Source organism: Equus przewalskii, chromosome 1 (assembly GCF_037783145.1).
Source record: "Equus przewalskii isolate Varuska chromosome 1, EquPr2, whole genome shotgun sequence".
Classification (NCBI taxonomy): domain Eukaryota; kingdom Metazoa; phylum Chordata; class Mammalia; order Perissodactyla; family Equidae; genus Equus; species Equus przewalskii.
In genome coordinates this window covers 74,319,231-74,336,065 of record NC_091831.1, presented here as the reverse complement: position 1 = coordinate 74,336,065, position 16,835 = coordinate 74,319,231, and the positions used below count along the sequence as shown (strand labels likewise).

The following is a 16,835-nucleotide window of genomic DNA, read 5'->3' as shown; positions in this document are numbered from 1 at the left end:
AGTGTACTTTCAAATAAATGGACATCAAATATATGGTCATCCTATTGAACTATTTTAGTCATCCTAAAAGAGTTATTAGTTGTAAAATTTTTCATTTTCTATCTAAAATCTGTCTTTATTTTATGGTCATCTTGTCCCAGTATCCAAATATCTTCTAAGGAGTATGCTGAACACCCCATGTGGGGCACTAGCTCTCTTTAGAAGTCTGAAGTCATGTTGTATGGTCATGTCATTTGCAATGCAACCAGCTGGTTTGTTTTAATAGTGAAAAATAAATATTCTTACCTACAGAGCCTAGTTTGGTAACATGTTTTATGGTGTTATACCTTCTATAAATTGATTCTCAGGATTTTGTTGTATATATAGTATGAAGCCTGCTCCTAGGTTAACATGTCAGAAAAATGCACTGCTAATTCTCTTAGCTGTAGTTCTTTCTAGTCTCTTAAGACAAGAAAATCACTTCCCAATCAAGATTTGTAGCTATGCTCTGTTTAAAATTTAGACATGATCTGGGCTGGGATTTTAGTAACTTCAACCAGTTCTGACAAAGGATGCCATCTCTATATCCAAATGAAGGCCACGGTTTGTGGGTTTATTAGAATAAGAGTATCTGAGTAACTGAAAAAAACTGCAGAAACAGACTGGCACAGGTTGTGCGTTGCACACCTCGGGGACACCATTTGCATGGCCTTCAGTGTGGCCCTGAGCTCAGAAGAATATCTTATGCTAATTGAAAAGCAGCAAAACAAAACATAATTTAAGCAGCAGATTATGTTTTTCCAGGACTAAAATCTATCTCTTATTTTTATATCCTGGCTTCTGAATGAGAAAGCATGGTGCGTGAACATGGAACTAATAACCATTCTTTCTTGCGTAAGTGTTAGTGAGGCAGGTAAAGGGCTCCCCTGACAGAAGGAAAGAGAGGCTAAGGAAAACCTAAGAATGTCTGACTGCAAGCCGCTACGAACCTCAGAATCACGACAGTGGGTCAGAGCCACAAATGCGCTGCTAAAAACCTTTGAGTCTGAGAAAAGAAAAGCAGAGAAAATTGGAAGGTGGCTTTTAGATTGGTAAAGTTTTAGACTAGATTATGTAGCAACCCAGAATGGCTGAAAAGTTCATCTTTACATTTTTCTTAAATTGTATATTTTTGTCTGTAAATATCATCATTACATTTTAGGACTGGAAGAGAACATAGACATAATCTAAGCCAGGGTTTCTTTTTAGTGCCTCTTATAGTTCGCTGAAGCCTCTGGACTCCTCTTGGTGTAATGTTTATAAACACACAAAGTAAAATTGCACAGGTTTACAAAAGAAACCAAGTATATTGAAATGTGGTTACCAAAATATTATAAAACAGGTTTCTGGTAAAGTAATATGTGTTTCTTTGTGAACTCATTAAATAAGAAATCTAGTGCTTGTTCTAATAATTATTGAGAAAGAATGATTAGTCTAAATATTTTAAAATAGCTGTAACAACTGTAATGTGATATGAAAATATCTGGAATTTCTATTGGTGACAAAGTCATAGTCACTGCTAATCTTACTTGTGTTTGTTGCCTAGATTAATAGTTGAAAAGAATGCTAAGTTTGAGTTAGAAGTTAGTGGAAATAAAGATGTCTTTTCCCATCCAATTTAGAAATGTCCTTTTGGATTTCCATAGTAAATGACTACATGGCATTAAAAAAAAAAGAGAAAGGAAAAGAAAGAATACCTAAAGAACCTACCTAATCTCTCTACAATATTTATCAGAAAATAATTTCCCTTGCCTTATGTTTTACTTCAAGACCTTAATTGTATAGTATATATATATTCAGAAATCCTTGGAGCTGAAAGGAACCTTGAGAGGTCATGTAATATATGTACTTGTTTATACAGAAATTTTTCTTTTCTCTCTAAACCTTCAGATATATATTCCACCGCCTCTCTTTGACCCTGTAAGCTGCTTTTTGTTTTAAAAGACCAATGATTAATAAATGTTTCATGTTTTATTAGACCAATGTTATCATGCCCCCAAAATGGTTATATGTTTTTGTGTATCTGTGTGTACATATGTGCGTGTATGTGTGTATATATGCATGTGAAGTTGTATGCATATGTGCATATATATATACATATACTATCTGTGTGTGTATGCAACATTTACATATTTAGTTTTATATTACCTTTGATTCTGATTACTAAAAAAAGATTACTACCAAAATTTTGACTGCTAAGCTGAGCCCTGTTTAGACAGCATTGATGGTAGGAATTATTCTCATCTATTCAATATTTGTAAAGAGCAGTATCTTTATTTTCTTATAACCTTTGGTATGCCTTCTATCATCTTATCATCTTGTATGTACTTCTTGTTTGAAACCTCCAACACATTTTATCCACATTCAAAATAACTGTTTCTTTATGGTGTGTGCCAATCAGCTAACAAGACAGAGCCATGCGTGGCTTTAGCACTTTTTATATTTACGTTTAACCAAAATTTTGACCAGAGTCTGGATGTCATTCTGAGGACAGAGGAGAAAAATTTAATAGTCAAATGATTCCTATCATTCCTTGTGTGGTAATGGAAACTGAATTTCTGTCTCTGTCATTAGCATACGGTAGTCAAAACTCTGGGATTATAATGCTGTTTAAGGAACTCACTTTTGTATGGAAATCTGTGAATAACCTCCAGATGGATCTTCTTCCCAGTAAATTTGAACTAAGTATCTAAATCTCCAAATGCTTAAAGAGTGACTAGAAGAGAATTGAGTGTATTTATAATGCTTATGGTGGTTATGTAGAGCCACTCCCCTGTGCCAAGCCGTGTTTATGTACTGCTGCAATTGAAAACGTACAACTGTCTTGCTTTGACACAGTTGTCATTGTTTCATGGTAAAGATGACAATAGTAATATTTGTATGCACTGAATATTTTTTATCTTTATTTCAGAATAGAAAGCATGTTTTTGTTGTTTCTTTGTTTATTTAACGAAAGGCAAAATTTGTGTTCAGTGGCCATATGGTTTATGTATTTACTATAGAAAATGCTTGACTACCTCAAGGAGAAAAAGGATGTGGGCTTCTTCCAGAGCCTTGCTGGCCTGATGCAGTCATGTAGGTAAGCACACACTCTACCTGTTTTGGGTCTACTCAATGTGCCTTTCAAAGTGTTTGTTTTACATTACTGACAATAATTATGCATAGAAGAATTTTTAATGATTAAACACACTTTAAAGTGGGACAATAGGTAGTGTCTTATTTTCTACCTTGTTAGGTGTTAGTAATATCTTAATTACTAAATTACTCAACGTTAAGAATGTCTTAAAATAGTCTTCCCTGTGCTTAAATGGGGACCTTTGAGAATTAATGTGGGTTCGGCATACTTGAAAATGAGTAGAGTCTGATTTTTAAAAGAGAAAAAAGAAATTATTTTGTTTTATTTGGGAGCTTATAGAGCATTTCTCATTTTCCCCAAATAAATGATCCTTAACCAACTAACTGTGATAATCATTTTCTATTTTTTACAATATTTAAAATCATTCAGACAGCATTTGATCACGGAAACTGACACACACTTAATGTAATAAGCTATTCCAACTGGAAAAACATGATTATTATAATTATATTTCAGTGTGTCTGCTAATTTTGTAATGCACTCCCAAAGTTGAAACCCATTACTGCCTGCTGTCTGAGCTTCACGTGGATCATTTCAGTGTAGGCCCTGGGGAGAGACTAGTCTGCTGCTTGGAAAATTATGGTTGGTAGACATTGAATTGGGCCATGTTTTCAGTATGTGGTAACATTTGGTTCACATTTCAAGATATATGGTTTTTAGACATTTGCTCTCTTGAAGAAACAAAATTTTCTGTTAGCCCTCTAAATGTTTTCTCCCTGTTATTTTAGTGTCCTTGACCTAAATGCATTTGAGCGACAAAACAAGGCTGAGGGACTTGGAATGGTGACAGAGGAAGGATCAGGTATTAATCACTTAAATTAAAAAGATCACCTGTTTCCCTTTCTTCCCTGAAATGAGTCAGTTATCGATGACCTTTTCAATACAGAGAGATGCAAAGTTATTTTTAGATGGACATAATGCTTACGTGACTCATTTAAAGTTCATAATTGCACACGCACACAGATCACACCATAAATCCAGCCCTCCCACGTCAGTCGTTAACCCCCCCTCTGTCCCAGACCTGCCCTCGGTGGCCTTTCCCCTAGTTGGGTAGTAGAAAAAGATCCCTTATTAGAGAGTTATCTATAAAATTATAAAGCACATGGATGAATCTAATTAGAGAATGTGTGACTTTCTTTGGCCACTTTAGCAAACTGTCAGGCTGTCTGATTCTTCTCTCTCCTTAGGATAGTAATCCTTTCAGATGCTCCACTCTATCACTGTTCCTACCATCTCCTCCCTTTTAGCACAGTCATCCTTCTCTCTCACATATCCGTATGTCTTTGCAAGTCCAAGTTGTTTGATGAAAGAAATTAAAGTCATTTTTGTGTTTAAATAACTCTGATCACTTAATTTACATGTGCACAAAAATAATGACTCACATAATCTTAGAATTTTTCTCTCTGTAAATAGATGTGTGTATAAACTAGAAAACTTAGCACACAGTGTATTTAAGGAAGAAACAACTATTGCTGCGCATTCCTTTTAGTATTTGTTAAGAAAATAATTATCTGCAATATTTTTGTTTTGATTTATTTTTATTCTTTTGTGTTTGATTTTAAAGTTAATTTAGTTTTAGCAAGGCCCTCTGTGTTTATCTGTTTTTGTTTGTTTGGTCTGGTTTGCAGTTGTCATCTTATCAGTGTATTAGTTTTGGAACATTGACTCTTCTATAAACCTAATCATGTTGCAAAAACTAGAGTTTCTCCCGTCTGACATTTGTAGTCTGCTGGCCTTTCTGAAATATTTTAGGATTAACTATTCTTGCTAATTACCTCTGGATATTTTTGCTCTCACAATAGGGAAAAAAATTAGCTGCATTTCTCTTACTGTATTTTAAAGATGTCATTTATGCCTATTCTAACAGGGCTAGTCCTATATGGCTTCTGTGTGATTTTATTTTCAGCTTGGTACTTGAAGGTATAGGTTCAAGGATTAAATATTAGTCATCCAGTTACTTAATTGTGTTAGCTACCTTCCAGAAAAATCACCAGCAGCACTGTAAGCTTACTTAGGTTTTCTGAAAATAAATATGAAGCCAAATCTCTTTGTTACTAATGTTTGTGTCAGCAATTGCAGCAGCCGACCTGAAGGCCCCATATGGGAAACTCAGAGCCACTACAAATTTCAGGGCCCAGTATTTGCCTGTCCCTAGCATCTCACGGAAGTCCTGGGCATTTTCCAAATGTAAAGGACCTGAAAGCGAATGAATTCTCATCCACAGTCTGACTTCCTTGTCTTGGAATTAGAAATCAATTTCATTTTTCCCCACAGTTATTACCTAAAGTTCCAGAGGCTCTGAACACAATTCTGTTGATCGTTCTTAGTCACCCTTCATAGCAGTTCCCACAAAGGATAGTGGCCACACAGGTTTATTTGACTGGGTCTCCTCTTCTGTCAGCCGGATATGGATTGGAGTAATATTTGTGAGTCCCAAATCAGAAATAGCTTCCTGGAGTGACCATTCTGACATGAGAATTTATTTCATCTCTCAATATGAGATTGGTTTGTTTATTCTTTTTCAACACACACATAAATATAATTGCCCAAACCGATTAACACGTTTTTTTTTATTTCCTTACAAACAGCAAAACAAAAACAAAATCTCAACTTCTTTCTTTTTCCCCATTTCCTTTTCTTTCGACTACTCTAAATGTACTATCCTCTCTTCCTCAGTCATCACTCATGAGCGTGGTAATTATTAAAAATGAACCGTCTTTTATTTATTTGCTCTTTTATTTCTTGTTAGCTTTGTGTACAGTCTTGGTAGTGATAGTTTTTTGTGCATTTTTTCCTTTTATAGACCATTTTAACAAGTAGATTATTTAATTACCATCATTATGCATCCTATTATTTTAAAAATTTATATATCAAGCTTTCCTTTTTTTTCTTCTTCCTATGAGAATGTGCAGTTATTAAAATATTAGAAATGAAGGGGCAACGAGCATTTAAATTGTTTTTGGATTTGTTTTGTTCTGTTTCTTTCATTTAAAAAAATTTCTGGTGGATTCAGTGTTTGCAATTGTGTAAATGAATGAATCGTAGAATGTGTGCGGTAGTTTCCCTGTGGCGTTTCTGTCTTGGACATCCTGTGGCTTTATGGCTGCACCAACTGGTGCATGGGAAATCTGTGGTGACCCACGGGGGCTGTGACCAGCTGAGTCTCCTCTTGGCCACTGGGCTCTGCCAATTCCCTTCCAAGTATTGAGAGATCTACAGAGTTTTTCTCTACTCCTTTGAAAATATCCCCCATTAAAAACCTTCTTAACATAAAAACTAATTTTCATTCTTGAAACTGAACTAAAAAAAAACCAGTAGCAAATATTTACTCCTCAAACTAATAGAACTACAAAGATGGCTTTTTTATTTCAAAGTAGTTTCTGAAAGACATTATATACAACAGTAATAAAGAAGAGATGAGATTTTTGAATAGTACATAGTATGTCAACAAGGCTTTAGAGATTAAATTGTGCTTTCTGAATACACACTGTTGCCTTACTCAAGAGACCTATTAGGAGAACATGCAAGGGCAACTCATTAGCTCTATTAATATTACACTATTTCCTAGATTAAGGATCCCTATTCTGACTCGATCTTTTGGCATGTTTTAAACATTTCTGTTACATGGCCATTCTTTTGTTCCAGATTCTACAAAAGTTAAGAAAAGTTTGTACCCTCATAGGAGAAGGAAAATCTGTCATCCCTCTTGGAATATCTAGAAAAGGCTGAAAAATCTAAATCTGTTAGTGATATCAGTGTTTCAGAGCTTGAGGCTTGGACAGTATAGGCTCCACACGGAGAAAATAATCTGATAGATCGAAGTCTTCTGCATCCTAACCAACGGTCTTGATTAGGCTAAATCTTTCCTAATGAAGGTAAAATAGCCATAAGTTGTATAGGTATGGAAAATGTATAACTTAAATGCCTGAACTTTAGATACCCACAGCCCTCCAATGAGGTATTGTCTCCATTTTAAAGATAAGGAGACTGAGGAACAGAAAGGTTACATGACTTGTCCAGGGTCACATAGCAAAATGGCTGGGACAAGACTGAATCGCAGGCATTCGGCCTCCCACCGTTTAATGTACCAGTGCCATGAACCAAGTCCCTTTCCCCCCATCTATTAGTGTTCTTTGGGGCTTATTTTTTGTCCGACATTTTCACACAGGTGTTATTTTTGCCCCTTCACTTCACTCCCTTCGAAGACACTGATCTATTGCCAATTTTTGCATTTATTGTTGAAGTTTTAAAATCACTTTTGAACTTTTTATAGTTACAAATGATATTCCTAATCTGTTACTGAGATGCCATTAGGAAATATGTGTTTCTTTAAGGTTTGTATATACAGATTTCAGACTAATCATTTATATTCCTTTTTCTACTGCTATTATTGTCACGTGAGTTTGTTGTGTCCCCATTCCTCCTTTACCAGATTTCCTCCATTTTATCAAAGCCCGGACCTCCCACTTGTTTAAAAAGAAAAGGTTCTTCAGCAAGTGTGTTTGGTAGATTTGTGATGTGCTCAGTGTTGTCCTCTGTATATTTTTTAGTCATATGTGTTTTCTTTTAACACATAATGAAGTTCAAAACCAAAAACCTACATGAGTATTTAAAACTTCATTCCATTCTTGGATTTTTAATTTTTGTTTTCCTCAGAACCATTTAGCCTCATTACTAAATCATTTTGAGCTTGAAAGTGCAATTTTCCTTCTTTCAAACTTCTTGGAATGTAGTTGGAGATATTCCATTTTACTTTTTGGCTGTTTTGCAGTGGTCCTAGACTTCATAAGCGAGATAAAGTTTTGAAGCTTACCCGATTCCTCAGAAATTGATTTTTTAAAATTTTATATAAACCATTAACTACCCATTAACCTTCCTAAATTTCTATCTGTATCTGATAATGTGTTTAACTGAGGTTCTTATTAATGTGTTTATAGTGACCTCCTCAAGTTTATGTGAAATTGAAGCAAAAAGTATTAATTTTTAATTAATTAATCAAAAAGATCATGAAAGCAATTTTTAGATACTGGTTACCCTAATTTTTTGTTGGTATTTTTAGGGCTTGATTATTTATTGGCTGTCTCTCACCCCAGATTTTCAAAGTCCTTTCACAAGTGGGCTGGTGCTAAGCCTGAGTTCTAACTACACTGCCATTCCTGTGGGTAAACTTTCTCTTCAGAGAAAACCTGTGATGTTGGTTCATGACCATAAATAGGTTCTCTTAACAACATTGCACAGTTTTTAAACTTTGAAGTACTCATTTAAATCTGAGCAGCTCTTTGTGCTAGCCACTGTCCTAAGCGTCAGTATTATGTACACAGACTTGTAGACAAATAACTTCAAAACAATGCTCAATGTGTATGAGCAAACTGAGTTGAAGTACATAGCTGCCAGGGGCATGGGGAAGGATAACAAAAGAAGTCACATATGGCCTGAAGTGGAAGTTTATCTGATAGATATGGAAGGCAAATAAAGACATTCCAATGGAAGGGAACAGCATATGCAAAGTTTAAGATACAAAACATGTCAGAGAACAGTTACTAACTTCGTGTGGTTAAAGAGAAAAGAATGACTAGAGGATGGAAAGATAGTATATGAGAGGCCGTAAAAGGCCTTCTGTGCCCCGCCAAGGAATTTGTACTTTCTTTCTGAGGCCGTGGAGAGCCATTCAATAGGAAACACTTATGTGATATTATATATTATGTGATGATCCACTTGGAATTAAATTCCTATCATCCATTGTTCAAAAAAAAATGCTTCAAGAATTTAAATGAGTGCTTCCGAGTTGAAAAACTGTGCAAGGATGTTGAGAAAACCTATTTACAGCCATGAGCCAACATCACAGGCTTTCCTTGAAGAGGAAGTTTACCCACAGGAATGTTCAAAATGTTCAAAAAATGTTAGAATCCACTGACATTAAAGTGTACAGAGTTCTCATTTCTCAGGAATGCTAGTGTCCTAAATAGACATTGAGTCCTCCAGAGACAGACCAGCATCATTTCCCTCATGGCAGCTGGGCAGCTCTGAGGTTATGTTTAACGATAGATTGTAGGAAGTTTTTGAGAGTTTATTTTTCATAATTACTGTTAAAGAAATCAATCTGTTTATCAGTAGGGTGTTATAACTGGATTGCTTACCATTGTTGTTTTAGGCAACAGTGTGTAACATGGGCATCACAGTCTGAAGGCAGGGAGAGCGGTCACGATGTTGGTGGATGGGATGGATGAAAGACAGTAAGGATTTCAATTAGAGTAGCGAGAGCTGAAAGGCATGAAGAGAGGGGTATAAGAGAAACAATCTACAAATCACATTTGAAAGCAGAGAGATTTTTTCCTCCACAGACAACGTGTACTTGAGTCCTGTTATCCATGGCACATACCTAATTTATTTCACACAGTGGTCATTTTTATTGTCTTGGCATCTGAAATAGGAATGCATTTTATGCACTGGTGCCAAGTTGTTACCTTAATTTAAATACATGCACTTAGTGGAATTTATGGATTATTTATCATAGCCGCAACCCACTGAAATTCTTTATTTTAGACATCTAGGTCTTTTGAACTTACGACTTCAGATCATTGAAACTTCACATTTATTCCTACTGTGCTTTGCATATTTAAAAGCAATTATACTTGTTTGAACCAATTTGATTATCCCAACAGCCCTAGGAAGTAAGGAGGTCGGGAGATTGTTAATCCGCATATCAAAATGATGGAACAAAGTCTCGAGAGGTGAATTGACTTTCCCAAAGCCAAATATCTAGAAAATGATTTTCCTCAGGTTCTAAAATTGGTGAAAAAAGTTGGAGTTCACAACTTAAATTACGTATAGTGCATGTAATGATTGTCGGTCAAAGATCTTATTGATTACTGATATGAACCTTATGAAGTTTAGGAACTGTGGCATACTGGATTCAGAAAGACCACATAATATTGAAATCATCTGTCTCTCCCATTAGACTATGAGCTTCTAGAGGTTAGGGATTATACCCATTAGTCTTTTTCTCCCCAGCGCCTCACAAGGTGCCTAGCTTATAGGAGACACTTAATGAATGTTTATTGAAGTTTACTGGATTCAAATTTTTTACCAGTTAATAGCTATAGGACATTAGTCAAGTTACTGAATTTGTCAGTTGTTTCCTGAACCACAAAATGGGATTCATATCACCTAATTTATGAGATTATTATAAACTTGAAATGAAATGATGAGAAATACATCTAGCACAATACCCAGCACGCTGTAGTCACAAACTAAATGTTAATTGTAAATCCATTTAAAAATTTTTATTCTTTGTTAGTTGAATTGAATTAAATTTAAGCAGCCATATTTCTGTCATTTAAGCAACAACATTAAAACTACCGACGTGAAATCAAATACCTGATTTTTCACTATTTAAAAAAATATTTGTAGCCTTAATCCTTCAGTTTTGCCATATACAAAAGAGATATTTAAGTCCTCTAAAGATCAGTAATCAGAATTATTTCCTCCATGGCAGTGGGAGGCTCTTGGGTTCCATTTGACAGTAGATTATAGAGAATTATTTGATGTGGCCGCTCTTATGCCTCGTGCTGCTCACCCCTTTATCTTTGCATTATTAGAGATATTGACATGACAAGACCCTACAACAAAAGGAATCTTAGTCTCCTGCAGTCTATTTATTCTAATTCAATTGTTTATATACATATATACACACACACTTATGTGTGTATATATATAAAAAAGATAGTATTTTTACTTAGTTCATTAATTTTATTAAAAATTATTGATAATTATTAACAATTAAACTAAGCTTTGTCTAGAGATAAGGCTGAGAACTTTGGGCTATGTTCACAGATATTCTAAGTAACCAATAAGAACAAAATTGTTTGTATTGAACTTGAGCAGACATTTGTGTACTTTTCTATTAATTGGACAAACCAGTTGTGACTAGAACAATTTTTACTTCCAACTGAAAATTTATGTTTTTGAAAATATTTTTGTCCATTAAAATTAATATGGCTTTTTGAAAATATAAACACGTTTAATGAATATGTTCTAATAACCATATTCATCATCTGGGCATGTTGTTCCCATCTTTATTTAGTGTTATTGCCACTGCTAGTAATAATATTAACCTTTCCACAACTGATAAAAATGGTCACATAGATTATGAAGCGCCAGTGAGGTAGAGAGTGCACGTTATTCTCGTTTTACAGATAAGTAACCTAAGGCGCAAAGAATGAACTCATCGTCAGCAACAATATTGAAATAACTCTCCCTTTATTACAGTATTAGAAATCATAAGCCCCTTATAATTAAAAATGAAACTAAAGGAATACCCTTCACAATATCTACATTTGGCCATCGAGCAGCTATTACAAATAGTATCTTAAGAAAGTAAGAGCACTTTCAACTACATTTACTCCATTTTGTTATTTGTTATTAATCTTAGTTTCCATCCTACAGTGGAATTTCTTTTGCATACATCACCAAATAGACTGTTGATCCTGTACCTTCTGCAGACATAAAGCCATCATCCAGCTCTGTTACTGCACCACCTACATGCAGCATGGGCAATGGCAGCATTTTAATCGGATAGTAATGTGTTCGTTAAGCAATAGCACCCTGGTATCACGTGATGGTAAATGAAGGCTTGCCCCCTCCCTCTCTTCTCTCCCTCTTGTTCTGCTGTGTGCAGTGTGTCCTTATGTAAGCGAAATTACTTGTATGTGTTTCGGTATACAGTCAAGAAAATACTATGCATGCCAACAATAAATAAAACCTTGTGTTATAAATCAGTGTACATTGTGCAGGACATTTTTAGGTACACAGGTAGACTATATGATATTTATTTCAGTGTTAACTTTTCTGAATACTTTCTATCAAGGGTTACTTATTCCACATTGAATATATGAACATTAAAAGGATGTACATGGTTTATTGATTCGACTTTCTGAAAACAAACTAAATTTTAGATGGGCCTACAGGGAAAGAACCAATAAGTCTATGTAACTAACTCATAATATTTTGGTTTAAATATCATTTTAAAGACTCTTCCAATTAAAATAGCTCATGAAATGATACTAAGTGTCATCAGTGAATTTAGTTTATTGGCCTAGAATGTACTCCCTTTCTTTCCTATCCTGTCATGAACGTAAACACTGAGGAATGGGCTTATCAGCCGTGTATTGAGATTCAAAACAGTGTGCAATTAACACTTAAACTTCACACGACTGATTTGTATACTTTGTATACGTGGTGATTTTAGTTTGGTCACCGAATATCATATCTTTCAGGCTAACAGGGAAACCAGTACAGTGATTTTATGTACTTTTTTTAATGTTTATATTAGTTTTCAAAATGGTTTTGCTTCCTAACCCTCCCATTATATGAAGCCTCTCACTTTGAAAGTCACAGACTGCAGACTGGTAAGTCCATCAGCTCTCTGTCATTATGATCATTCATAATTTTAGTTGAAGTAAACACATGATCATTGCATAGTTTCCTTTATTAGCCCAAAGTATTTCTAGTCTGAAAAGTTATTATTATTTTTTCCAATACATAAGTACATCCATTCACTTTCCAAACAACATTTTTTTGTCATTTTGCTTTCTAAACAAATTTAGATCCCAGAGCATACACTCATAATGTTGAAAATTTTTTTCACCAACACTCTGTGCTTTAAAAATCGACTTTCATGTGTGTGGTGCTGTTTTTCTGTTTGTTTCCTTCTTTGTGTTTTTGCTTTCAAAGTAACTTGTGATCAAGATACATTTAAATTGAAATATAGGTAAATTATCTAAGCCCTTTTTTGAGGCTTCATCCTTGCCCCACAATATATTTAGTTTTTAATGATGCAGAGTAGCTTCGATGCCTATGAGATGTCCTTCTTTTCACCTTTCTTTATTAGGTTTAGTTCTCATGGCATGAGCCACCAAAGTCTTTCTTTTGGTTTAATATTTTGAATTAGGTCTCTTTGCCAGTTCTCTCTCCTCTGGAAGTAATGCTCTAACCAATGACATCACTATTTTAGATTTCAGAAGTCTTTTCTTTTTTTAGATCCATAGACAAGCTTATGAGAGAGTTAACTGAAATAAACATTTTTCTTGTCATTTACAATTTTCACAAAAATCCTTTAATTAGTCTTTAATAAAGGAAAGTCTTGGCCCCATTTTATATATGCAGTGGATCCTTTGCATTGAATCATGTGGTCATGCTCTGGGAACAAAGCAGATTTAACCTTAACATTCATAAGAGGTGCAGAGATCATTTCTATATACACCTTACTGAAAAAAAAAAAAAAAAGAAGAAAGAAAAGAAAAGTTTAAATCTTAGGTTGCTTCTAAAATGTTGCCAAACCCATGCTGCTACTTTTAACAGAGAGAAATCTGAGTTTTAAGATTCAAATGTTCTTTTCTGACAAAGAAAAATGCATCTATCTGCCAAGCGCATGATCTTCTGAGCTTCAGATAGAAAAGTGGCTATGACTTGTGACTGTTTTTGGTTCAGAACGATGCTAGATCAACATGCAAGTTTCATGGAGGTGGGGATAGAAAGGGAGGGACAGACGCGGGTGGTTGATAATGTCTGATCTCTCTGAACTTTCTGCAGGAGAAAAGGTTCTGCAGGATGACGAGTTCACCTGTGACCTCTTCCGCTTCCTGCAGCTGCTTTGTGAGGGACACAACTCAGGTTTGTGAGGCCCCAGACCATCTTGTGGAAGAAGTAGCTTGAAGCCTGCAATAACAGGAGCCTGATAGTTCCAATTAGGCTCCATCCCTTGAGTCAACAAGCAGTTCATGAGCATTACGCTGTAGGCATTGGCACTGTGACATTTTATATATTGCTGTGCTGTTGTCAAAGTCCTGTGCTATCTGTTTCACTTAATTCTTATCAGTTGTTCTTATGTTACAGAAGACAGGTGATAGGTAAAGAAAGATCTAGATTAGATAGATACCTATAGAGGAATATATAGCTTTATTTCTTTTCTACCCTTTCTCTTTAACTGGGGCATCTACTTCATTGTCTTACTTAGCATGATGAATTTCTATTCGTTGTCTGAATATCTACTTCTCTACCAGACTGTGCATCCATGAAGGCAGGAACTACATCTTAATTTTATTTCAGTTTCCCCAGCACTGAGCACAGTACTGAGGAACAAATGATTACTGAATAGATAATTTAATTACTGTATTCTAAAGGATGGGCATCCTTTCAGTCATTCACAAGCCCAGAGCTCTAGAGCTACGAATCAGGAAATGGGTATTAGCAACATCTTTGACAAAATTGATAGTCTGTGAAGCACCTAGATATATCTGTGGGTCCTCTCTCACTTTTTATGGAAAATATAAATTATTTCAGATTAAAACACTACTCTAAACCACAATTATTTTACTGGAGACATCATTTGCTTTTGGATTTCCTCGAATAATTCAAACTCAATTTTAAACTTTTGAATGAGCTTTAATAATGTCTTTTGATCTTATATAGATTTTCAAAATTATCTGAGAACTCAGACTGGCAATAATACAACTGTCAACATAATCATCTCGACTGTAGACTACCTACTGAGGGTGCAGGTACGTTGCCTTATGTGTTAGTAACAAATTGAAGGGGTCGGTTAGTTGAGATAATATGGCAGAGTTGTTGATCTGCCATGTTTTAATGTGTTTTGATTTATGACTAGACAGAATTTTTTAGATATTTTGTCTTTGATCACAAGCTATCACCAAGTCTTAGGGTGAAACTGCCACTGTTGTCTTTGCCTCTGATCCTGGCTCCTACTTTGCTCATTATTTTCTTCCTGTAAGTGGGGATTTTTTTTCCTACCATTTTTAGCTTGATGGCATTTTAAATTCATTTTCGTGTTGTAAAGCACTTACATGCTCTGATCCTTCTTCTACAGTTGATAGATAAGCAGGGGAAGGATATTTGAAACATTCTTAGGCATGAGAAAGCGCTTTCAAACTACCTACCATATACTTAAATTTAATAGCCTAAGGTTAGTTCTTTTCAGCTGTCCTAATATTTGAATTAATTTTAAAATTCAGCTTAATACTCCATTGCTTAAAATCTCCCTGATATTGTACTAATCTTTTACATTTTAATAAAACTGAATCTGAGGGTGTAGGCCACCTAAATAATGAGAACCCTCAATGACCTTTATGTCCCTTGTTTTATTTATGAGTATAGTACTTGTAAAAGCTGCACATTCAGACTTTCACTTTTTCCCTTAATCTTCAAGAACTTAAAAGCACACCACTATTTTACTTAAAGCTTAATGGGAGAAAAGTCCATTTTTGAAGTAAGTACATCAAGAAGTGTTGCTGAAACCGTATTTGTGACTTTTGTTTTTTTTTTAATTTTTATTTTTTTCGGATGTACATCATATTTCAAATTCTGGATACATTACATCATGTTCACCACCCGAACACTAATTATAGTGCATCCCCTCACATGTGACCCTAATCACCCCTTTTGCCCTCCCCCCTCCCCCCTTCCCCAATGGTAACCACCAGTCCAATCTCCAATGCTATGTGTTTTTTGTTTTTTTTCGTTGTTTTTATCTTCTACTCATGAGTGGGATCATATGGTATTTGACTTTCTCCCTCTGACTTGTTTCACTCAGCGTAATACCCTCAAGGTCCATCCATGTTGTCACAAATGGCTGGATTTCGTCATTTCTTATGGCTGAGTAGTAGTCCTTTCACGTCTCAGAACTCAAGTGTACTTTACATGCTGTGCTAATTTGTATTATTCATTTAGCTAACTAAAATTCCTTCACAATGTAAGTTATTGTTGAAAACATGCTGTTGGAAAGATTCATCTTAGTTAGATGTTTGTTTACAGTTGTCATCAGTATTTGTAAGTAGTCCAGTCAGTTTCTTCAGAGTCAGTTACCAAAGCAGGGACCATCCTGGATTTCTCACCGAGGACGTGTTATTGGCTTTGCTGGAGACACAAGAGGCTGGATGTCCATAATCAAAACAATATTGTTCCATAATTTCTCTAACTTCTGTGCTCACGTAGTAAACATCTAACTTGGTTCGATGAATAAATACGCATTAATCTTATAGACCCTTATGTTTTTGAAGTTCAGGGTCATCAGAGACAGAAAGTCAGTTTTAAAGCTAAGTTTTCTGCTTCTTATCTTCTCTCCAGTTGTTATTTATATCTAAGGAGCACGTTGCTATATTGTATATATAGGAAAATCATTGAGAACAGTATTTAATTCACAGATATTTATATTTGCTTCCAAATCTGTTATTTAAAATGATTTCCTTTTATAGAGTCCAAAACTGGACAGGTCAATAATAGCTTCAGAATGTGCTTTAATCCTATTGTCTCTGTTTTCCAGGAATCGATTAGTGATTTTTATTGGTATTACTCTGGGAAAGATGTTATTGATGAGCAAGGACAACGGAATTTCTCCAAGGCAATTCAAGTAGCAAAACAAGTCTTCAACACTCTCACAGAGTATATTCAGGTAAACATTTAAGAGTTTCTGCCGTTTGAAGAAAGAAAGAAAAAAGTCAACTAGTTAGCATTGAATTCTGTGGAAAAATACAACATGCCTAAAGTATTTTCCTGACATCATTCACATTTCTGGTGACCCCCTCCATAGATTCTTAGCCAACAACTACAATGAAAATATTAGGTTAAGTGTGAATTTATGTGGAATGAACCTGCTTTACCATTTGGC

General features: G+C 35.1%; 1 protein-coding gene across 1 annotated transcript in view; it reads left to right on the top strand.

Annotated features, from left to right (window-relative positions):
• RYR2 (ryanodine receptor 2) overlaps positions 1 to 16,835 on the top strand; it is a 689,571-nt gene that overhangs the window by 619,894 nt on the left and 52,842 nt on the right. The window contains exons 84-88 of the mRNA XM_070568189.1: positions 3,021 to 3,097; positions 3,883 to 3,956; positions 13,745 to 13,825; positions 14,624 to 14,712; positions 16,491 to 16,619. Of these exons, the coding sequence (XP_070424290.1) occupies positions 3,021 to 3,097; positions 3,883 to 3,956; positions 13,745 to 13,825; positions 14,624 to 14,712; positions 16,491 to 16,619 (450 nt within the window). The remainder of the gene's footprint in view (positions 1 to 3,020; positions 3,098 to 3,882; positions 3,957 to 13,744; positions 13,826 to 14,623; positions 14,713 to 16,490; positions 16,620 to 16,835) is intronic.